The 25102-nt window shown below is 42.5% G+C and overlaps 1 protein-coding gene across 1 annotated transcript in view; it reads left to right on the top strand.

The window, feature by feature from the left end:
- The window catches only part of FOXO1 (forkhead box O1), a 67711-nt gene extending 53729 nt beyond the window's left edge, over nt 1-13982 (top strand). Inside the window, exons 2-3 of the mRNA XM_065862744.2 lie at nt 8042-9398; nt 9793-13982. Coding sequence (XP_065718816.1) covers nt 8042-9385 — 1344 coding nt within the window. The 3' untranslated portion in view covers nt 9386-9398; nt 9793-13982. The remainder of the gene's footprint in view (nt 1-8041; nt 9399-9792) is intronic.
- The last annotated feature ends 11120 nt before the right edge of the window (nt 13983-25102 follow it).

Raw genomic sequence — 25102 nt, 5'->3', positions numbered from 1 at the left:
TTCTTTCTTGGAAGTTCTCTCTACCTGTCCACAAAGGCCACTGCAGGAAATAAGCCCTGTTTTTGGACTATGATATTTCTCACCTCTGTGGTTTACGCTGAGACTTTGGTGTATTTCTCACCTTGTTGTTTCTTATCGATGAGAATGTGTTTCTAGTGCTACTTTTAAGATTATCTGCTGGTCTAATTAGTATTGATATATTTACCAGGTATACACATTTGTACTTCTTCCCTAGAGCTAAGGAATGTCAACATAAGGCAGCTTAGTTTTAGAAAGGAAAAGAAGGGGGAAGCTTTCTATAAACAGTGCTGTAGTCTTTGTGATGAATTGGGTGTAACCATGGAGAGTGGCAGAGGTGAAACAGGCTGTCTGTTAAACAGGAAACGAGTGATTAACATTTTTCGTCCTACTGATCGTAATTATTCCCACTGGCTGGAAAAAATAAATACCCCTTAGTCTCTCTTTACTATAATCAGCAGAATAAAATTTTTAGCTATTAGTCATTCTGGCATTGTATGGATGAACCGCTACTTTATTACTCCAAATTTTTATTTATTTTAATCAGCTTTGCTTATAATTGTTATTCACGCTTTCCTTGCAATAACCTGCTCGTGCTCTACATCCAAGGGCAGCTTTGCCTCAAACCATGACCACCGCTGTGGTCCTGCGTCCACTCCACAGCTGCATTCCTGGTCGCTGTGCTGGAGCCTGCAGTGAATAGCAGTGACAGGGCTACCTGCTCGCCGCGTGTCGTGGCAGCCTTCCTCACAGCTTAGCGCACTATGGATAATTTTAATGGTTTTAATCCCTTTAAGCTCACATTAGCAGTGGTACGTGGTGCTACTCTTGGCTGCAGTGTCATTGAGTGTGGGATTGATGTATCTGCAGGTGTCCTCTATCTTACCTTTCTTGAACAAAAGATATATTTTCCTTGTACATGCGATGGCCTATTTTCTGTGGGACTGTTTTGAAATACACTAATTATATCCCTGACCTCTGCTTTATTAATTGGGCGCTGCTGTTTTTCCTAATCAGTGTCACTTAGTTTCCTTGGCTTTGAAGTGCTAGCAAATGTTTATATATTTGTTATATGCTGTGTTGATATTATATCATGCCTGTGTTGTGGTTATAGAAATAAATGTGGTTATAAGACAGAGTACTGGCACTGATGTAGGTGATCATTAACCTGCTTGTGGCTCTTGGAGGTACAGAATGCGTAAGGGTGGTCATAAAGAGTTTTGGTTGGGGTCACCACATGTGGAACGGTATCCAGGTGTGTGTTTGCCCTGTTTATATACTTCTCATATTATGCTTTACCATGTTCGGGCTTTCTACGTTCATTCTTTCTAAACGCCTGGGTAGGGAAAGTAGGCAGGTGTTATCATCTTATTAGAAATGCCCAAACTGACATTATGGAAAAGTGCTTCTAAGTAGTCTGCCCAAGTGAAGATGAGGGTATCTGGGGATAGCAGTTGGGAATTAGTCAAATACCTGTCAGTAGAGTTGCCAGTTCTGACATGTCCGAGTGCTTTAAACATCAGTGTCTGGAGCTGTGCATGTATTTTCTGTTACTACATACCATGTTCCAGAGGAGAACGCTGCAGTTGTTGTGAAATCCCATCCAGTCCCTTCTGCCACGTGTGGCAACAGGATGCAACCGGGAGCATGGCCAAACCCCTTTGGTGTCCAAAGTTTTTTCAGTCTTCTACAGCTGTGAGAAGAAAGTGTAGGAGACTGTAAATCTACAGACTTAACTGCAGAATGTGCAGGACATAGATTAATGCCATTGACATGTGGTCACAGGAGACCCCTTTCTGTGCAGGAGAGACATGTATAGCAACCATGTATAGCAACGTACAGTCTGTCCCATTATTATATTTTCTTGCATGGAACAAGGGATGCATTACTGAAATCTTACAAAATGAATCCTCCTATGAAAGTATCTCCATGTTTGAAGGTGGTGTTTCATGAGTGGTGGGAAAGACTCTTGCTATGTCACCATCTGCAACGAAAAGCACAGAGAAACAGTGCGAAGTCCCTCTAGTAAGACTGAAGCGTTCCTGCATTTTTTCCAGCTGACACTTCTTAACCATGTAACAGCACAGGACAAAAATGGAGTCAAACAAAATCACACATCCCACCCCCTCCCCAAGAACAAAGGACCCAAAAAAACATGACCTGTTTGGGAGGAAATCCTGCCCTTCCACCTTCACGCAGCTGCAGGTGGCCAATTGCCAGCATCTTCTAAATATGACTCTTTGACCTGAGGCTATGTGACGTGCTTTTCGTCCATGCTCTTATGTGACAACCGAGAAGGTTTCTGAACTGTAGCTGAATGCTACAGTTGGATGGCAAAGATAGCTGTTTCATTAGCATTTGAAACCTCTGAAGCTACACCCAGATATGTGGTTGTGTTGGTGAGTGTTGCAGTACCAGGAACCCTTTTGAGAGAGAAATGTGGCTAAGGCTGTTTCATGAACAAGTGTGCTGATGACAAACACTTTTGGGTGACCAACACTTAGCTCTGAGGTAACCCCAAGCTGCATGTGCAGCATCTGCATCTGAACTTGTATCTCAAAGTCATTAGATGAGACAAACAAGATTGCCTTACATCAGACAGTTGTACCAAAGGGAATTCTGCTACATCTGGAATTACCAATATTCTCTTTCCTCCTTAGCCTCCTCTCCCTGCCCCTGCAAACTTGATGGGATGGTTGGAAACCACAGCAAAGTGGGTACAAGCAGTGTAACTTCCCAGCAGACCTGCTTGTTTGACTGAGTGTGGTCTACCTCAGCTTTGGACAAATGCTCTGTGGTGCCACTTGCCATGGTTATCCCCAGCTGCTGCCATCTGGCTGCTAATGCTGAAGGAACCCTGGATAAGTGTGGTGGTTGACTTCTTGTCCTTTGCATACTTCTTTTTTTTCTTCATAACTTCTTTTTAGAATGGTGCTTGCCACTAAGGCTCCAAGAGAATGGTGATTTGAACATCTGGACCTGCTGTGGAGTCCCCATACACAGACCTTGAGAGGCAGGTCTGATGTCCTCTTTAACAGCATATGGAAATCCTAGTGTTTTTCCTTCTTTGCTGCAAAGCTTTTGCTTTGATGCTCTCTCCACAGAGGGACTATGCTAGTTCTTTGTCCTCCTGTAAGCTGCCAGTAATGTGACGTGCTAACATGCCTGGTGCCAGCCACCAGTGATGATGGCAGACGCCTCTCAGCAGTGATGTTAGCTGGTGGGTCTCTCAACTTCTACCAGTAACTGACCCTGATTTTCTTGGCAGGCATGTTCCTATTGCAGTTATCTTAGAGGGTCATGGCGAAAGTAGTCTTGAGTGTCATATTCCCTGAAAGTTTCTCTCCAACTTCTCAGTCTGTTTCAGACTTTGTTTGGAGAGATCTGAGAACAACAGTCTAACACTGTTCCCCAATCTGTATTTGCAGCTATTTCAGCTGATGGTAGTGCAAGCTGACTAGCAACATGTATAAACTGTCCTCCTGGATGAGGTGTAGGAAGCAATGGACTGCTGAGAAGTCCTCTGAAAGAAAAATTCGTAGTCACTCATTAGACTATTAACTTTAATAACAATGTTGATCTGTGTATGGTGCAAGCAGTCTTGCTTTAATGGCCTCCCTCTTTATTAGGGCTACATTCACCTCCAGAGGCCAACTCCTTCTACCTTAGTTACTGGTGAATCTCTTTCCTGAGATACCATGGCACGCTTTATTGTGATACCATCAGCATATGCACCTGGATAGCAAATCCACTTGCTTTTGTAAAATGCATCCACTGTCTCATCCATTCCTTGCTCTCCCTTTTGGTGGCTGCCACAGCACTGTGGTTGTTGAACAGGTGCGTGAGGGTATGAGGGCAGGAGACACCATGGGCACTCATAGGTGTTTTTCCAAGGTTTGAGTCTTGCAACATCCTGGGTACCCACAGATCCAGTTAAATTCCGGTTGGAAGGTTTTGTGGTGGGATTAAACAGGAACTCTGCAGCAGGAGTTCTGCTCAGCTTCTCTCTCCCTTGCATGCTCCAGGGACCGGGGTGAAGGACCATGCCTGTATGGTCTCTCTTCAGTGAGTACAGACCTAAAATGTCGTCAGATTTAACAAAGCAATTGTGTTTTGGGGTGTTTGTCTTTTGTAAAACATCAAAACAATTTACTGAAAAAATAATTAAATACTTCAAGTTTAATTGTAATAGGGGTATGATTTTTTTCATCAGTTAGTCAAGTTAAACTTAAGTTGCATGTTTTAGTGTATCGCTTGGGTTTAAATGCAGTATTAGATATCAGCAGGGCTACTTGCACCCAGGGATTAAATGGCTGAGACATTTATTTCTTTAATTGTTCAAAAGTGTAAAGCAGTTTGAGTGTTTTTGTTGCTTACAAGAGCAGCAAGCAGGGCATTCTTGCAGCAGTGCGGTTCAGCTATAGGAAATGTTGGAAATGCAGCTGAATTATATAAATGTGTAGGTTCAAATGAATAGTTTTCTTGGCTTCACATGTTTGGCTAGCTAGCACGTGCTCATCACATTGCATTTAGCAGATACTGATTTTGCATATTTTGGCTCTTAAATCAGCGAGTAGTGACAAGCACAGCCACAATTCTTGGTCTGTATGCTGAAGCAGGGCGTGAAGTCAGACCAAACAGGAGCGGAGGCTTCTCTGCACTTTATCTCAGGGGTGGAAACTCAATCCCAGGAAACACCCCACAGGTGGCAGCAGCCCTGCTGCCGACCTGGCAAGGTTTGGGTAAAATTCCAGCGGGGATGCTCTCAGAGTGATCTGGCAAGCATTGCCATAGCATGGAAACCTGCTTCAAAACGCGGCTACTTGCTTTTTGCGTCATTCAGGCCAGGTTTTGGGAGGCTTTGCTCCGAAGTCCCGCCGAAAGCCGTGGCTGGAGGCATCTCGCAGCTGATCGCTGACAGCCGCGCTGCTCCTCTGGCTGCCAAGATCCTCTGCTGAAACTATACTTTTTTATCAGGTCATGTTTGCGTCTGGCAAAGATTTGTAGACACAACATCATTAACAGCAGTGCATATTTTCACAAGATTTACCTCTTCAACACTTTTTCCAAGTTAGTAAATCATAGCTTCTTTAATGTCCTGCTGGCTGCGTGAAAAACAGGAATTTATGTAACAAGCTCTGGGCCGCAAACCTTTTCCTGTTAGGAAAATTTTTTTTTCACTGCTGGCAGAGTTAGGAGACAGCTCTGTTACTCAGAGAGTGACCTCAGATGGCCTCAGTACAATAATACCAGATTATAACATTTTTGATGACTAAGGAATAGCAGTGATTTCTTAAATATTTAACACTTCTATTGCAGGAAGGGGGAACTGAGCCTTAGCACAGTATTTTCTCTGCCTGATGTTTTGTGTGTTTGATATGCCTATTTTGATAGAAAACAGTAAGACTGAGCCAACTGGGTATGTTTACAAAATACAGTAAAAAAAAATGAACTGGTACAGGAGGCTTTCTAATCAACAGACGTGCAGAACAACTTTCTTGTGACATTTCTAGAGCTGGAGTTGTGTCAGCTGAGGATTCAACTGTGGCCCTCGAATGAAAACAATGGGCTGTGCTGGGCTGGCCTCACGAGGCTTCTTGGTTATCCTTTGTGTCCATGGGCAAGTCCAAAGATGGATTTTTGGGCTTACCCTCCCGATGCATTAGCTGTACCTGCTGAAAATAAAATTTCAAGGCCTTCCCTAACACCCTGTAGCTAGATAGAGGATGAGATTTTGATTGTGACTTTACCTGCAGTGAAGAGATACACTCTTACGGTAACTAGTTAAGGTGAGAAAGACTGTCTTTCTTTCAAAACTGAATAAATTCTTGAATTTTCGCTAGTGTTTCTTTGACTGGGATAATTTGTTAAAAATGGTTCTTCGGAGGGGAAGGAGAAGGTGGAAAGGCCTCTGAGGTTAGGCACGTGGTTTGACTCTGTGCTATGCTAGTTGAACAGTGAGCAGTCATGAGGCCATGTTTTGCTGTCTTCTGAGGTCAAAGAGCACCACATGTCCCTGTTTGGGGTGAAGCTGCACTCGTTGGGGGGATAGTCTCAGGACCCTGCTGTCTGTAAGGACTACAGGACTTTAACATCTCCTTGATGCCCTCATCTGCTGGAGGTCTCCTCTTTGACCCCAAGAGTAACTGAGCATTCCTGTGCACCTCTGCAGGTGGCCAGGCCTGCTTTGGCCATTGGCTTTCCATGGTCCACGATGTGTCATGGCCCTTGCAGGGAATTTGAGCCTATGTCTCTGATTTGAGCCAGGCCCCATGAGTTGACCATTTTCACCTGGCATGCCCCCTTATAGTCTTTGCTCCTTTTCTTCTGTTAGCTGGATATATAGGCAATGGGGAAAGATGTGCATCTTTGAGAAAGCAGATGTATGCAGGAGGACAGGTAGAGAAGGTGAAGGAAGACATTTCTGGAGATTCTGCTGTCACAGGCAGCACTCAGGGTTGGGAAATACAGCAAAAGCAGTCAGACACCAGTGCAGTGTCTGTGTCGCTCGTCCTCTGGTTTGCCTCACAAAGCATGCAAAGCTCCATCGTCCTCTTGGTTTGGTGCTGTAGTGGTCCTTGGGGGTCAGGTCGAAAACTTAGAGAAGGTAGATGGGAGGAACAAGATAGGAAAACAGGAAAGACAGAACAGGGTTTTTGTAGATCTGGCAGCCCTATAGTGTTTTGAGACAATTGTCCTCCTGGCCTGCTGGTCAAGGCCAGCCTTACTATTGCTTTCTAGAAACAGTCTTTCTACTTTTGCTCCCCGAAATTTTTCTTTAGACAACCTGCTAAAAATGACTATGAATGGAAGGCAGCTGCTGCATCAGTGATTTACCTACCATTGAGGTCTAATTTCTGGTTTACCCATTTCGTATGTTGTTTCGTGGTTCCCTTCTACATGTTGTGTGTGAATTGCGGTCCTAGCGCAGACTATGGGTCCTAATGTAGTTTGTGCTACTGTCCCACCCTCTTACCAATGTCTATGGCTGGCTATTTCAGCACTCTTTCAACTTGTGGCATTTTAGCAATAATGTAAAAATATAGGACAGCTTTTCTGTTGATATAATGTTCTTTACATGCACTCAGCAGAAAATTACACAAGGAAAAATATGTTTATCTACAGCTTGGTAATGTGAAGGGTAGACTCTTGTTAACAGGTCAACCTGGGGGCTTAGGCTTAGGATTTTTGGACATTTTTTTTTTTTCTCTCTTTTTCGTTTGTTTGTGATTTTTTGTTTGTTTGGTTATATTTAAGAATAAAACATGAAACATTACTTGTGGCTGAGGAGATAATGAAAAACTTCAGTACCTCTGGTCAATCTTGGCTCAAGATAGCTTGTGCTCTCAGGTATTAGAAGAGTCCATTTTGTATATTAAAATATTGGTTTTGAAAGAGAAAGATGGTTTTATGATTGAGGGTTTAAATGCAATTTTGTCTATGCTGTTTGCCTTTCTCCCTTGTGATTTCTTAGGCAATTTGTGATGTTTATTTGTAAAAATTAGAGCTTAATCCTGAAGTGGCTTTCTGTATGTGTTTTCTCACACAACACAAGTAACATAAACCTCACTAATGCTGTGTGGCAACACTCACAGGCTGGCATGTTTGCAGGGTTTAGGAATGTGCATGATGAGATGCCATTATAAGTACCATACAATAGGATCTAGCATTCCTGTGAAGCTGATAATGAGATCATCAGTTGTCATCTTGGTCTTCTGGTATATTTTGTCTCTTTTATGAGGAATGTGTATTTCAAAACAGCTCCTTCAGTATTTTATTTAACTTTTTATAATATCAGATATGATTGGGCCATATGACAGAAGAACTGATGCGGCAACTCTCTGCTAACTTGTTTCATCCAGTTCTGGATGGTGAGCTGATAAAAGATGTTTCCAGACTGACCTGTTTTCCCATTTCATGATGACCCCATGCTTTCGAACAAAAATGTTTGCAAAGGTGAATATTAGTATGCCATAAAACAAGCATATTTTCTCCATTTCTTACACCTTATTTTATTTTTCAGAATTCAATCCGTCACAACCTGTCTCTGCACAGCAAGTTCATCAGAGTGCAGAATGAGGGAACAGGGAAGAGTTCCTGGTGGATGCTCAATCCTGAAGGAGGAAAGAGTGGCAAATCTCCTAGGAGGCGAGCGGCATCCATGGATAACAACAGCAAGTTTGCCAAAAGCAGAGGCAGAGCTGCCAAGAAAAAAGCATCCCTTCAGTCTGGTCAAGAGGGAAATGGTGACAGCCCCGGATCGCAGTTCTCAAAGTGGCCTGCAAGCCCCAGCTCTCACAGTAACGATGACTTTGATAACTGGAGTACATTTCGACCCAGAACTAGCTCTAATGCTAGTACGATCAGTGGAAGACTTTCTCCTATTTTGCCAGAGCAAGACGATCTTGGAGATGGGGATGTACACTCCATGGTATACCCATCATCAGCCACCAAAATGACTTCTACTCTACCCAGCCTTTCAGAGATGAGTAATTCCGAGAACATGGAAAATCTTTTGGATAACCTTAATCTCCTGTCACCGAATACATCGATGACTGTGTCGACCCAGTCTTCATCTGCTACCCTGATGCAGCAAACACCAGGTTACTCATTCGCATCCTCGACCACAAGTATAGGTTCACCAAATCCAGACTACAGGAAGTTTACGTATGCTCAAGCTAGCATGAACTCTTTGCCACAGATTCCTATGCAGACTCTTCAAGACAGTAAGTCAAGCTATGGATCGATGAGCCAATATAACTGTCCCGCAGGACTTCTGAAGGAGTTGCTGACTTCCGATTCTCCACCTCACAATGATATCTTGGCATCAGTAGACACTGGTGTTACCCAGGCTGGCGGCAGGGTGCTGGGCCAAAGTGTGCTGATGGTGGCTAACTCGGTGATGCCAACTTATGGCAGTCAACCGCCCCACAACAAAATGATGAACCCTAATGCCCGGCCTCACCAAGGACATAGCCAGCCAACACCTGCAGTTAATGGTCGTGCCTTGTCACACACAGTGAACACCGTGTCACATACTTCAGGTCTAAATCGCTTGTCAACAGTGAAGACTTCGTTACAAGTGCCTCTGGGTCACCCGATGCAGATGAATGCTATGAACCCGTACGCCCCTGTTAACAGTTGCAATGGCTACGGAAGGGTGGGAATTGTTTCCCTCCACCAGGAGAAGCTTCCCAGTGACTTAGATGACATGTTAATTGAACGGTTGGACTGTGACATGGAGTCGATTATCCGCAATGACCTCATGGATGGAGAAACATTAGATTTTAACTTTGACAGTGTATTGCCTAACCAAAGTTTTCAGCACAGCGTAAAGACAACCACACACAGTTGGGTGTCAGGCTAGGATGTAGTAGGAGGTAAGCTGTGCTTTTTGTAATAACTCTGAAAAACAACTAAAGGGAAAAGAGATGTCAAAATGCTTAAAATCTGGGTGGTCTTCTGTGTTGGCATGTCAGGTGCCTCTATTACAGTCAGTCACTTTCCAATCCCTTATTAGTTTGTAAATCAAGTTTGCACTGGTGCATTGGGCTTGCCATGTACTTTTCTGTAACTTCATGTGGAGCACTAATGTTTTCCCTTTGATATTTTAAACAAAACCTTGCTGGTAACTAGCAATTAATGAGTACATTTTTTTTTTTTTCACATTTAACTTATCTTAAAGCTAGTTTGAGCATATTTGAATAGATTTAATCTCTTGGTGTAAATGTTAATTTGTTCTTTTTGTTGTTTTATTTTTTTTTTTCTTCTTAGGCTACGGTTAAATTCTCCAGACTTGTCTGACAGCAGGAACTGAGAAAAGCAGTACAAAGATGTCCTTCACCTTCCTTTTTAATTTTCTTGACAAAGCTGTGTGCATGCACTAGCTTATTTGAAGGGGGGGGTCTTTTTTTTTCTTCCTTTTGTCGGAGTTGGCAGCAGACAGAATATTTTCCTGTACAGGATGTTTGCCCAAAGTTTGCAGGTTATGTGCTGCTGTAGATAAGAACTGTGCCATTGGAAATTTCATTACTCTGAAGTGCCAAATTCACTACACCATATAATCACAGCAAAGACTCTTATTTACATCATGACGTGCTTTCGGTTTTGTACAGTATGATCTGTAGAAGAAGAATTGTTTTTTAAGACTATCTGTTTTGGTCCAAGAAAAGTTTATAAACTTTTGTAAGAATACTGTGATGATCTCATGCCCTGAGTAAGTTTAACCTTCGTTGATGTTACCTGTGTTCTTATGAATTTAAATAACTGTGGACTTGCCTTGCAGCAGTATGAACTGCAATATTTTACTCAAAATTGCCACACATTTCATATGGGAACAGAATAGCCTGTTAAATATTGTCCTACTAAACTCACTGACTATTCAGAGAAAACAGTAGATTAAATGCCATTTGATAAGTTACCTGTATTCATGTAAATTTATGCAAGAATATTTCTGGATTTCATTGTCAGACTAATGATTTTGTTGTTGGACTTAAGATAATTTTTGGAATATTTTCCAAGGTATTTTTCTTATAATTAAAGTCTACTTTTGTTACGTAGAAAACTTAAAAAAAAATCTGAGATCTGGCAGCATTCGTAACCTCTTCATTTTGTACAGTATTTTAACTGGATTAAGTACATGTTTTATAATTTTCCCTAGCACTGGGGAGTGCTAATAAAGGAAAAGCTTAATAAGTATCTTGAATATAAAGTATTTCTGTCCCTTTTTTTTTGTGTGATGTATAAATATAGACAACTTTATGTTTAGGAAATATTTAATCGGTTTTATATATGCATTTTTAGAAATGTCATCTGCTTCTACTATCATTTTAACTCTTGACTACCACAAAGTGTTAAGTATTCATTGTTAGATGCTTGTACAATGCTTCACATTTATATTTATTTCATGGAGGTCTCATAATGTTTGTCCACTCAAGAGCATGACCTTTTGGAGAAAATCCATGATTTTAGAAAAATGAATGACAAAATTGCCATTTGTCTCAATTAGCACTAGTTTTAGGGCCTGTCAGTGTTTCTGTTGTAATGCAGTATGTTTGAAGAGGCAAAAGTGCTAGTTTTGAGTGGGAGGCTAAAACTTTTGTGACCCCTTATTACAGGGCAAAACGTTACTTTCTTCATAAATAAGAAGGATAAAGTAAGTGGCGAAGTTATACAAATACATGAGCTTTAGCGTAGGCGAGAGCATTTATGACAGAGGCCTTGTTCCTGTGGAAAAACCTGCTCTTGTTGGAGCAGGCCCACTGACAGCTACCTGAGCATTTTCAGGATTGGGTCTTGGATTAAATGTTTTCTGATCATTTTTTTTTGTAATTGCATGATGCAGTTTTCATGGATGTGTGGATAATGGGCCTCACCTGTGTTTTCACTGGTTGCTACACATCATTTGTGTTATGGGAATCCTTTGGAGCTTGTTTGTGCGCTGACAGGAGGAGCAGTTTTTACGCTAGGACTGGCTGTGGTAAAGAAGGGGAGAAATAAATATTTTTCACTGATTTTTGTGTTGTCTAAGTAGCCCACAACCGGAAAAATGTTCTAATTGAAACATATCTTCCCTGTAGTGATGGCATATGGTGGAAAAACAAATGGGATGTGCCAAGAAAATGAAGTTTAGTATCAAACCATATATTTAATGATCCTATTATGACTTTCCTAAGGCTCTGCAATGTATTTATTGGTGTGCTAGCATTTAGCTCCCTGTTGGGCTTAAATCGCTACTAATTACAGCTGGTTCTACTTTTTTAGATATCCTATTACAGTTGTCAACAGTTCCAGAAGCTGATGTTAAGCTGTCCTGGATACAGGATCCCCCCCAGCGTGAAATCGGTCTTTGAACTTCTCTTGAGCAAAATGAAACATTCTTGGTGCTGAAGCCCCAATGAAGCGGTCTGCTTTTACAGACAAATTTCTCTAGTAGAATCTTCGTCATCAAATTTGTAGTCTCTGAAACGTGATGGTAAATCCTGGCAGTGGAGCAAGCAGAGGGCTTGTGTGGGTTTCTGAAGATCCTTCTTTCTGCTGCATGTGCAAAAATATTTACTCCCAAACAGGCACTGATATACATAGGCCAAAGTAGTTGTTGCTCACCTCTGCATGCAAAGAAAGCAGTAGTTAATGCTATAGTGCTATAGGGGTTGCAGCTGAACATGCTACATTTAACAATATACCTCCTTTTTATTATTTACTGCTACTGTATAACTTCTCGAACACAGATATTTTCTTCATTTCCTTTTATAACTATGAATAACATAAATGTAGCCGTTCCTTAATTACAACAGTCTGTAGGCAGCCCCTTTTAATTATTGTGAGAAAGCAGTTGCAGGTAATCAGAGGTTTGGGCTATGTAGTCTCTTTTTTTTTTTATGATGCCATTCTAATATTTTGCAAATGTAATTCTAGAATACTGTGAAGTCTGGTGAAGGGGCATGTTGTCTGCCTTGAAAACAAACATTATGTGACCTCTAATAATAAATCCTTTTTCAGTAAAAGTGCCGAGTTTCTGGAGTAACTTAGTTTGTCAGAATTGTTGTAAATGATTGGTTTGTGAATTGTGCAGATGATCTTACCTATGCAGCCTTGTTTTTGACTTTTCTCTGGTTTGTACTGTTATTAAAAGTTTATTGTATTATAGAGCTGTTCAGATATTTTAAATATAAAGATGTATTGTTTCCATAATATAGCTATATGATATACGTTTAGGTAGTAGATGCATTAATTGGAAAGCTCTGCTTTGATAAGCTGACAATTTACCTACACTTATAAGCAAAAGTCATATTGCTTATTATTGGCTTAAGTCAACAGAGCATCCCTAAGAAGAGAAGTTCAAATTGGACCAATTATAAAACAGTATAAAATTTGCACTTGTTAAACCACTGGATGTATGTTAGTACTTTTTTATTTTTTTACTGATTTGAGATTCCTATTTTCATTATGAAATTGCTAGGATCCTTAATTTATGACTGATTTTAAATAAGGTATTCTCATTATTATTATTATTATTTTGGTAATCATAATGTAAAATGCAGCATGGTTTATGCAAGCAAAAAGCAAATTACTTGGCATTAAAACTGGCCTCCTTTTTTGAGGGTGTTCCACAAACCAGCAATATTGTGAGAGATTGACATGTACATACTGCTAGTTCTACTTGCGAGTGGTATGACAGCTCTTCAAGACTTCACCGCTCCGACTTAGTCACATTGCAGAATTAAAATTCATACGTGGATATTTTCAGAAAAAGTGCCTGATGTACCTCTACAGACACACAAGAACAATCCCTGACAGTTTGTTGTATAAAGCCATAAATGTATATAAATAACGTTTAAAAGGTTTTGTGTCCTTTCTTGTATACGGAGAATGAGATTTGTACCAGGATTCTACTTGTGATTAGTAATCCTTCCACTCAGACGTTGTTGTAATCACTTTCCTTACCATGTAATCTTTTTAATGATGATGATCCCATTTGGACAATCCTGATGGCATTAGCAATTTTATACGGAAAAATACCTCATGGTACCAAGTCTTGCCTGGCAAGGTGATACCATATTAACGAGCAAACACTAACTGCAGAATAGTTAACAATTTTTCCATTACCTGGTATAAAGGAATTTCTCTCTCTTGGCATTGCTTCTGGAATTGGAACCCTAACAGGTACAGGAACCCAATAGGGCTGTGTTACCAGTGTTTTATCACAAAATTGTGTGCTAAAAGTAACTTGTTTACAAGTCTTTGAGACTAAACGCAAGAAGAATCCATGCCTGACTCTTAGGGCTCGCGACAGATGTTTGTGTAGAGACGCTTTGTTACTGGAAGCTGCATTAGGCAGCATCAGACCATGTTGCCAGTGCTTCAGCAAGCCTAGTTCAGAGAAAATTATAAAAAAAGTCCTGAAATCCTTTCCAAATGGGTATTTGTAAGTATAAGCTCTTAATAAAATTGCTATGACATGAGATGGTAATTACTGTATCAGAATGTTATGTAATACATTGTTAAAGAAGAAAGGAGAAAAAAGGACGCTAACATCCATCAAACCGCAGGAAAGAATTAGTCTTTAGTCCAAATTACACGTTAGATCCTAATGCTATTAAATGTGGGAGGGAGACGGGTCTGGAGAGGCATTTTTCTCTTCCCTCTGCTCCTCCTGTTGAAGTGAGGCAGTTCGCAAAGTCCTCTTGGCCCTCTTCTTTCTCATTTTTGCTTTTTGCCTTCCTTTGCCCCCCCTGCCTTCCTGAAGTACGTACCCTTTTCTCAGAATATGAGTTGTTTCTTTCCTGGACATATGGGCTATGTGGACCAACCTGCACGGTGCTACTCCTTTTGCAGCCGTGCTTTACGCTGCAGCGGCAGGAGCACTGATGTGAGTATGGAGAACAGAAATGCCTTTTTTTTTTTTTTTAATTTAGATTGTGTTTCAAAACAGAGCTGGAAGAAAGGAGGAGTGGCTGCCAAAACAGACAGCCAATAACACCCACGCCACAGTAGTCTTGTGAGGCCCGGCTCCCTGCTTGCCTGCAGGTGGGGAGGGAGAGGGGTGGCAGAGAGCAGGCTTTTAATGAATTGTTGGCAAAAATGCCAGCTTGATCTTAAAGTGAGCAGAGGTAGACCTAAAGTGCATGAAAGAACACGAGAGTATTGTTGTACATACAAATAAGACCATTTGAAGACATTTAAAAAATAGTTTTCCCTTGTACTTTGCAGTTCCATCTTTGTTTCAGCTTTTCTTCAGTGTATGTTTTGGAGGTTTTTTGTACATGAGAGGAAAAATAAGAATATCTTTGCTGATGTTTTGAAAAGCCTGACTTGTGGAATGGGAGGATTGTAAGATCCAAAGATACTCTCCTTGGGTGTTTGCAAAGCCGTTGTTTGAAAGGATGCGCATCTAATTGGTACATGACTAGGTACTGCTGTCGGAAGAGAGAGTCAAAGCTTGTCTCTTGGGAAGGGACCGGCCAGCAACTTCTGCCAGTCTGGCAACAAGGGATTTGAATCTGCTGATCAAGCACAGAAACCTCAAAGCATTCTTGTGCTCTGAGTCAGTTCTGCATCAATGTAATAAACATGTTTTTGTGCAGAAACATCCGTGATTATGTCATGTCAGTTGATAATCCAATTAAAAGTACAAATAGCATTAAATGTTGCGGCCATTTACTGTGAAGCTGGTGTGCAAAGATGGGTTTTGTGAAGACCCTGAGAAGGAAAAACTTGTGCTGAGCGGTGCCTGTGGTCATGCCCACTGCTGGAATTGCATGCAAATCCCTGTTCATTACCTGGTGATGTTTTACCTCGGGTGATGTTCTGGCATGTGCCAAAATGATAGCTAAAATGAGGAGGCAGGGACAGTACTCCATCGTATTTTATTTTGTGTTTTTCTGCTTGCTGTTGGACCCTGGGGCATTCAGAAATTTTGCATGTATTTTTTGCAAGTAAACTTCTTGCGTGGGTGTTTATCACTGAGATGATGGGGAAAAGCACGAGGTCTTTGTGCAGTACCTCTGGAGGAGCGCTGCAGGAAGCTTCTGATGGCTGTAGTAGGGCTGTGGAATGAAGGATCTGTCAAGCTTGTTCGTAACCTGGAACCTCAACATTTTACATCCTTGCTGTGTGCTCATCTATAATTGCTTATGCCATCCCTAAGTGAAGAGGCCTTTCCAAGTGGTTACATTTCCTTCTTAGTGCCCTAGACTGACACTACCTGAGGAGGCAACTGCCCGGAGCTTGCACAAGAGCTTTGCTGGGTTTCCAGGGAACTATGGAGTTTGGCAGGAATGTCTAAATTGTTTCTGATGTATTTAATCAACTTTGATTTTGCTGAAGTCAGAGGATTTCATGGAAAACCCATTATAGAAGTACAAGTATATGCATTGAAAAGGGAGGGGGATGGGAAAGTCTGCAGGTATAATGAGCTGTTTCTGGGATGTTGAAGCAGGGCAAGTGGTTGCTTTGAAGGGCAAAGGAGATGGGATTTCTCTTGGGTAAAGGCTCCATGTAGCAGAAAAAGAGCTTCCTTTCTGTTGGATTTTGAAGTTGTGTCCAGCAGCAGCAGAGGGCTCAACGCTGCACCTCGAATCTTGTGCTCAGGTTTGGGCCACTCACTGCAAGAAAGACATTGAGGTGCTGGAGAGAGTTCAGAGGAGGGTGACGAAGCTGGTGAGGGGGCTGGAGCACAAGTCTGATGAGGAGCAGCTGAGGGAACTGGGGCTGTTTAGCCTGGAGCAAAGGAGGCTGAGGGGAGACTTTATCGCTGTCTACAACTACTTGAAGGGAGGTTGTAGCATGGAGGGTGTTGGTTTCTTCTCCTGAGTAGAAAGTGATAGGATGAGAAGAAATGGTGCCAGGGGAGGTTCGGAGTGGATATTAGGAAAAATTTCTTCACGGAAAGGGTTGTGAAGCAGTAGAACAGGCTGTCCAGGGAAGTGGTGGAGTCACCATTCTTGGAGGTATTTAAAAGATGTGTAGATGAGTTGCGTAGGGACATGGTTTAGTGCTAGATTTAGGTTATGGTCCATAGATCTTAAGGGTGTCTTCCAACCAAAATGATGCTATGACTCTGTGATTTGTTGCGTGAGTCTCTTTGACCAGGTGAAAACAAGTGGCAAGCTGTGAAACTCTGTGAGAGCTGGAGTCTCATTTCAGGAGGCCAAATAAGTTACCACTTCCTGCTCCTCCCTTTCTTCCCTCTTCACCCCATCAATTTACCACACTTCAGAGGAGGAGGAGTGTTACTGTTTGGAGGGTTTTTTTTTTGGGGGGGGGGGGTGGTTTTGTGGGGTTTTTTTGATTCTTTTTTATATATATTTTTTTGTCATTTCAACCCCAATGGTGATGGCTGAGCTGTGATAAGGAAGTTCTTTGCCTCCCCTTTCTCCTTCAGCTCATACAACAGTCAAGACAAATTAGTGCCCAAATGAGCCCCAAAGCCAGACTTGACTCACTCTATGGACAATTCCAGGAGCCCTTTGAGGTAGGAAGTCTCATTGGCCTGTGGCTTTCCTTCTGCAGGGCTTCTATATTTAAAATAGCCTTGGGGTAGCAGGTAAAGTCTTGGCAAAGGGGCTTATCTTGGGGCTCTGCAGGTCCAACACTGGCCCTCTCCCACCTTGTCTTGGTGTCCTTTAACCCTTGCACTGAGCCTTGTTGGTCTGCAAGGCAAAACTTTCACAGGAGACCTTTCTGAGCAGGGTTTCCACACCCCACATGTCTCATTCTGCCACAGGCAAACTCCGCTGGTGTAAGTCCATGTGTCTGGAAGTTTATTTTCAGCATAAGAAGTGCTGCCCTCCCGCCTACAGCCTCCTTGCGCAGCTGGCTTTCTTCACCTCAGTGGTCCTGGTGTGGAAGGTACAGCAAGTCAAGAGCCTGCTGGTGACTAAGCAGCATGCCAGGCAGATGGGGCTAGTGCTGAATCCAAAAATAACATTGAATAACAATATTCAGTATAATTATATTGAATATACTGGACTCCAATATAACTGCTGGGAGACCCATTGCTTAAATAGGACTGAGTGCCAGATAAATCAAGTTAAAAAAAATGCTGGTTTTTGTTCAAAGGAGCCGGATGTGACTTCCACATGAGGTAACTTCACAGAACGTGTAACACAAACTTGGTAACAGTGTGAAGTGACAGAGGGAAACAGTGTCCGTGTCCTTGCTTGAGGGACCTGTACTTCACGAATGTGGTTAAGTCAGACAGTCTGGGGACACAGGTGATCAGTGTAACCTGTTTGGATTTTTGGTGGCTTCAGAAATCATTGTCATTTAAGTTCCTGAGACAACTGGGATGCAAGGGAAGTCCTCTCAGTGCCTACACTGCTATAAATGGTTGGCCATCTGAGTGTGAGTAGTACTTGGTTTTTCCAAACAAGGGAAACTGCCACTTGCAGTCCCTCAAGTACCTGTGCTGTTCAGTGCTTTTGAACACTGATCAGCAGAAGTGGTTGATGACCTAAATTACTGAGTGCATCATTACACAGGAAAGTGAAATGTCAGGCTGTACCAAGAGCTGCAGAAGGATTTCAGGATATTTTGTGACCAGCTGATAAACCAGCAAATATGATTAATTATTGATAAATGTGAAATAATGTACAGGGGAGGAGAGAAAGTGAGTCTAGCACAAATGGGTGCATAATGAACCCTAGATGAGGTGCTACCACCATGAGAAAGATCTTGCAGTCATTGGGAGGATTTCTTCCAAGTATCAGCTCACAATTAGCTGACAAAAAGACACCATAAATTAAGAGTAGGAGAAGAGAATAGAAAAACCTCTGTTGTACTACTGCTTACATGCAAAATGCACTCATATAAATATTGCATGCTGTTTGGCTTTCAAAGAGCGTATTGCAGGGCTACAAAGAGCCAGGAGCAGAGACTAAATAGAAGAAGGGATGCGTGAGTGTGGGTATAGATGGGTGATGTTATAGAGGTTTGTAAAATTGTGGGTACTGTGGAGAAGGTGAATAGGAAATGATTAATCAATATTTCTCATGACACAATTGGGGACACCCAATGGAATGATCAGGCAGCAGCTTTAAAACAAACAAGAGGAAGTACTTTTTCACACAGTACATAATTAAAATTTGGAACTCATTGCCACGGGATGTTGTGGTGGCCAAAAGTATAAATGGATTCAAAAAAGGACTGTACAAATTAATAGAAGATAGGTCCATCAGTGGCTATTAAATACAATGGTCCGGATGCGGCCTCTGTCTCAGGAAGTCTCTAAACGGCCAGTTGCTGGAAGCTTAGAGCATGTACCAGGGAAGGGATTACTCAGTGTGTAGCCCATTCCTTGCACTCTCTTCTCCTACGCATCCGCTGTTGGCCACTGTCAGGAACAGGGCATTGGCACAAGTGGACCTTTAATCTGACCTTACAAGGGTGTCTTCAGATTCTTAGTTGTGCTGGGGATTGATGAAGTCAGAAACATCTGCCTGACACCTTTCTGTGAGGAGGTTTCAAACGTCCATGTGTTCCATTCCAGTTCTCTGTCAGTGGTCACGGGCTGCCTGTCTCTGTGTTAGGAGTCTGACTTGATACCTTGCACTAGGAGGCATCAGCTGAGATTATATTCTCACCATAATAAGCTGTTACAAATCCCAGTCTCCCTTCCACACCCATGACTAAAGTGCTATGTTTTTCTGCTTTTGTTGGCAGGTAAGGGGTTAAAGTCCTTCATGTGGGCATGTGAAAGCCTTTCAAAGATAGTCAGCAGTGATACTGGACAGTGAGCCTATCAGAACCTATCTAGAAGTAATGGTGTGTCAGTGGTAGCAGCTTCTCCAGTGCTGACAGCTGAGGTCAGCCAGATGAGAAATGCGTGTGAAATACACAGTTTTGTCTCTTTCTAAATATTTTAATGATGTCGAATGGAGTTCTAGTGGAGGACAGAACAGCATTTTTTTTTACTGGATTTGTAGTTTGAGCTCTTTCCCTTGTATGCTAACAGAACAACACCAGGCTTGTTAACTCACCGTACCTGATTTAAGAAATGCTGACCTAAAGATGCAAGGGAAGGTAAGGCTTGTTATCCTTCCTGCCTGTAGCTGAGACAGCCCATTATAGGACTTCATGTGAAGAGAGACTGAGTAGGCATCACAACTAAGTCTTGAATGCCAGCAGCTATAAATACTGGGTGAGAGTGAATTTGTGCTGTAGCTCACCAGTCAACATGCAGGAAATCACAGACTTCACTCAAGTGCTGAAAATATAATGCTAATGGACTACCATATGCATTGCAAACGGAGCTTGTTTTCCTTAGATCTATGTCCAAAGCTGCTTTCTCAGCGAAGCTTTGAAATGTGAAGTTTGATCAATGCTGACTCTTCTCAAAACATTCAAAAGAGTTTTTAAGAAAGCTGCCACATCTGTATGTTCCCCTTCAAGAGCGAGTGGTTATTTCCTCTAAACATCCACCATTTAAAAAAACATGGAGATATCTAAACCTCCATAAAGGTAATCTGTAGGTTGTTTAAATTAACGTTTGGCACTTCAAATGATGGAAGCCTGGACTTTAAAATGTATTTCAAATTGAATAATATAGAACCATGCATTTTACAAACCATTAGTTAGGCTTTATTATCAAGCAGATCCCTTCTCTATTCTGTCTTTTCTCACGCACCTTCTCCTTGGAAATGGGTTTGACAAAGGCTTAATAACACCCAAATCATGGGTGCAATGTCACAGAGTGGGCATCCAGAGCTCCTTCCTGTTTATATTGGCATCTGTCATTATTTAACAGCTTCTCTTTCACACACTTCTATTAGTAACATTTGCAAGGTGTGAAACACCTTCCAAACATGATGAAAATATTCTTGTTCTGAAAAATCTTGCAGGTGACGATTTGTAGTAAGCAATGGTTTTTGTGTGACTGGTTTTGAAGGCAGCCATGTCCCTCTTCAAAGTTTCTTAGTTTGTCCTGAACCCTGTTAAGGCTGCATTAGCCATTAGCAATGTTAAGATGTGCTGACATCATTATGAGAGCTTCAGGAAGGTCTCTGCCATCCACTGCAGAAGCCGTGCAGATACTTTGAGGCTATTGCCAATGCGAAGTGAAACTTGTGACCCCACTCTCTCTGAATACACTTAATTTAGAGGTGGTTTGTATCAACTGAGTGTGTTTTTTTGTTTTGTTTTATTTTGTTTTTTTTTCTCACGTGCAGTGATCTGGTGGAAATTGCACAACCAGCTACTGTGGCTCTGCAGAGAAGTGTTAACTTCCATTCAAGCAGGAGATACGGCTTCTTGCACCTTTAGCCATGTAAAGTCAACCCACAAAGCGGCTGACCATGACAACTCCCCTATTCACCGTGTTTCTGTGCATCCTCGTAATTTAACTGAGGGCAGGCCTCATAATTCCCTAATTTAAGAGGCAATTGCATACCAACATCACAGTTGCCTTTTGCACATTAGTTAACCGAGTGATGATACAAAGCTGTTTCTGGCAGCCGAGGGGATGAGATCCAGCTGTCAACTCTGCTGGCGCAGGGTCTCGGTCAGGCAGCCACACTCGTTCTCCGTTCCTGGTGCTGCTGTGCTAGTTGCTGGAATGTGACTCCTACCCATGGTGCGAGGGGAGAGTGTTACCCCTGGCACGTGCAGACTTGCCTACCCCCTACCAAAGCCATAGTTGCCCCCAGCTCTGTGGTCTGCTTCGCTTAGGTAAGTTGCTCCTCCAACGCAAGTACCTGGAACACTGTGTGCTGTTTTGACCACCACAGCGTAAAAAAGATATCAGGCTACTGGAGAGCGTCCAGAGGAGGGCTATGAAGCTGGTGAAGGGTTTGGAGGAAAAGCCATGTGAAGAGCAGCTAAAGTCACTTGGTTTGTTCAGCCTGGATGAGACTGAGGGGAGACCTCATGGTGGCTACAGCTTCCTCACAAGGGGAGGAGGAGAGGCAGGTGCTGGTCTCTTCTCTCTTGTGACCAATGACAGAACCCAAGGGAAAGGCAGGAAGATGTACCAGGGGAGGTTTGGGTTGGATGTTAGGAAAAGGACCACTGGAACAGGCTCCCCAGGGAGGTGTCACAGCCTCAAACCTGACAATGTTCAAGAAGCATTTGGATAACGCCCTCAGACACGTGATGTGAACTGTGGGGTTGTCCTGTGCAGGGACAGGAGTTGGACTTGATGATCCTTGTGGGTCCCTTCCAAATCAGCACATTCTATGGTTTCTTTCAAGCTTGAGAGCTGCCCAGCAAGAGCCCCAAGCCCTCCCTGCCCACTGCTGCATGAAGGGACTAGTCCTTGCAGGGCACACAGTGGCGTTGATTTTCTGTTTCTTTTTTTAGGGATTTAGTTCACCTGATTGGAAAACACTCATCAAAGACAGTAGGTGACTGTCTCTTGAGGTTCTCAGGGTCTTTGATGGTGCAGATGCAACAAATTGTTCTCAGCAGCTGTGAGAGCAGCCTCTGGCTTCAGTGTCACTGGAAACCAAGGGAAGACAGCAGCTGCCTTTACTCAGGGTGCTCTCTATCTGTTGAAAAAATGATCCACTTCCTCAGGCAGCTCTCAGTTTTTTTAGGGGACTGCTCTTTTAAAACTTTAAGAATATGATTTTTGAGGTCAAGATGCTTTTACCGTGTTTGAAAATTATTTGCTTATTGCTCAGATGAAAATGGATTCTGATATATTGATAGGAACAAGTTTAATGAGAAGGGAAGGATTTTTGACATTTTTCTCAAAACAAGACAAAAACATGCCTCTGATCACTGAATTTAAATAATAATAATAATAATAATAATAAAAATCTGTATTCCTGCATACTCTTTTGGTTTATAGACGAACTTGAAATAAATTTTAGCTGTATATTTGAGCAAGGCATGTCTTAGTTACTAGGTTTGTGCAGAGAAATAGTCAACTTGCTTTTAGTATGACACAGTCTGAAAGCAATCCAATAATTTGGGGCACAGATGTGAACACAGTCCTTGACAACTGATGTGAATCAAGGGTTTCTAGGCTTCTGAGTACCTGTTTTTCTTCCATGTTCCTATAGTCCTCCCCTATAGCCCTCCTGTAGTTTTTGAAGGTATTTATACTGCTACTTAACAGAATTGTACATGGCAGAATGGGGCCCCACAGGGCTGGGTGTTGGAAAAACCCACTCCAGGAAATTATCTCTGATTTGCAGCCTTTATGGTCTTTGTTGTGAAAAGGGAAGTGGGGTGGGAAAAGTAAAAACAAAGAAATGGATTGAGTAGCATGCTGCCAACCAGTGTTATGGTCCAACTCTTTCCTGGTTGAATTTGGTGTGTTTAGCAAGAGAGAAAATAAGGGGAAAGAAAACCAAAAAGACATGAGCTGCAGAAAGGAATGGAGGTAAATGAAATGCGATTGGGGACGAGAGGTAAGAGCCACGTGGAGAAAGAAATGGGAAAGAGCGGATGCAGTTGCTGGTCAGTGAAGAACAGAGTGAGCTGTGGAGAGTTATCAGGCATTCCAAACAGTGGCTGGGGAAGATGTCCATGGCCTGAGAGTTACTGTGGTGCAGAAAGCCAGCAAAAATTGCTGGGTGGGCATGATCTCCATCCATCACAGAGCCAGGTAAAGCAGCTTCTCAACCAGTATGTCCTATGTGACAGTCTTTATGCCAAAGCTGATGGAGGTCCCAAAACAATGAGCTTAGTGGAGGGATTCATAGCTGAATGCATAACTGTATAATATTATGGAGTGTATAAAATATCCTTGTATAAAATGGACAGTCTTGAGAAAATGGTGGGTACAGGCACTCCTCAAAGCCCTGTTATCAAGGCTGTGTGGGGCTGGATTTCTGCCAGACTTCATGGAAACTGGAACTGGGATTCATGTAGCCAAGTGCTGAGTTTTGGGATGGGCTATCAGTGGTCTGTGCAAACCGGTACTCACCCGCAAAAACAAACAGCTGAGACACCCCTTTCAGCTCCAGCCAAACCCAACGCTGTGGCTCCATGCACCAGTGACTGCAGAGTGTAAGAGACTCTGGCTACCTGTTCTGACCCTTTTGCTGACCACGCAGGGCAGCTGCTTAGGGAACTGGCTCAGGCAGTTGATCCAGCCACCAAGTAACTTGCCAGAAAAGAGGTCCTGGGGATCAAGGAGCTGGAGAAGAGCAACTGTGGCTAGGAGATGCAGCTATGCTAAGTCAACATTTCCTCCAAAGCAAGGCACAGGGAAATCCAGGCACTACTGTCCAGTGTAAAAGGCAGGTGCTGAGACCTACACTGGTGGCTGTGCTCATGAACACAAGTGAGAGAGAGCGCTGGCCAAACAAGGAAGCCTTCACTTTTGTGAGAACCCCAAAGGACCATGCTTTAAATATTACCTTGCCCATGCCTGCCACATTTTTTTCCTCTGCAAAGCCAGATCCATTTGACTAAGATAACTACCAACAGTGCTCCTGGTGCAGCAGCTTTGGAGTAATTTGTTCTTTTTGTCCTTTTACCAACCTATTTCAGTTGAATGTGGAAGCTATCAAATTTCAGTTGAGGCTAGAAGCTAAATAAATGCTGAAGCTGAAACCTTAAAACTGGAACACAATTGGGAATTTAGCAGCTTAAATTTTCCAGTGAATGCAGTCAGCATTGCCTGACTTCAGGTCTAAACTTCCTAGCATGGAAACTCCCCAGTGCTTGTTCTTCCAGTGCTGGTCTTAGAAATCTAGCTCAGTTTATGGTACTGGGCACCACATTCCCATTTGTTTGAGAGAGCTCATGACAATTGCCATGCCCTCTCCACCCACCTTCTCACCCTCTGGTGGCTGTAGTCCACAGTTTAAGCCCCTAAAGAAATTAGTAGAAACCAACAGAAGCATACTTTGAAATATAGATGAATTTCTAGGAGTTTCTTTACTTTTAGATTCAGAAGAATCTGTGCAAAACAAGACTATCTGCACATGGTCCAATGCTCAAATTTATTTCCAACTCCTCATAATTCGTTTGGAGAAAAAAGTCTGTTTGGAGGAGAGGACTGAGGCTTTTTTCTTTCTCCTTTCTCTATCCGATCTTCAGACTGGGCAATGTTGTTACTTTTTCGGAGGCTGTGGCTGGTGTGCAGTGGATTTCACTTCCAGAGAGTTCAGCTTCTCCTTGCAATGGTCAAGCACTCCACAACCAAGTGCAGCAAGCTGCTCTTTCCAGTCTAACAACCTGTTCAGACATGACTTTGTGACAAGGCATGAGTGTGCCTATAACACATGATACTTGAAATAGGTCACTGTTGGGATATTTTGCCGTGCTTTTATTAAACTGACTGATGTCCTCAGTTTGAACTGTCTGGTTCTAGCAATAAAACTCAGCAGCTGTGAAGTCTATCAGGTGCTGAGGGACCTTTGAGCATAGGTTAAGCCTAAGTCTTTAGGTCTGAGATGTTCGGCTTCAGAGACTTCATGCTATAAAACTGCATTTGTTGGAAAATTTAAGCTGCTAAAGCCACAAATGTGTTCCAGTCTTAAAGTCTCAGCTTCAGCATTTGCTTAGCTTCCAGCCAGCTCACTCTCAACTGAAATGGGCTAGTAACAGAGAGAAAACAAAAAGAACAAATTACTCCAGAGCTTCTACACCATGTCCCCGAAGCCATGGAGGTACCTACCTATTTCAG

The sequence above is a fragment of the Patagioenas fasciata genome, chromosome 1 (assembly GCF_037038585.1).
Source record: "Patagioenas fasciata isolate bPatFas1 chromosome 1, bPatFas1.hap1, whole genome shotgun sequence".
NCBI classification, from domain to species: domain Eukaryota; kingdom Metazoa; phylum Chordata; class Aves; order Columbiformes; family Columbidae; genus Patagioenas; species Patagioenas fasciata.
The sequence above is the reverse complement of the archived record's forward strand: the minus strand, read 5'-3'. Positions and strand labels throughout refer to the sequence as shown.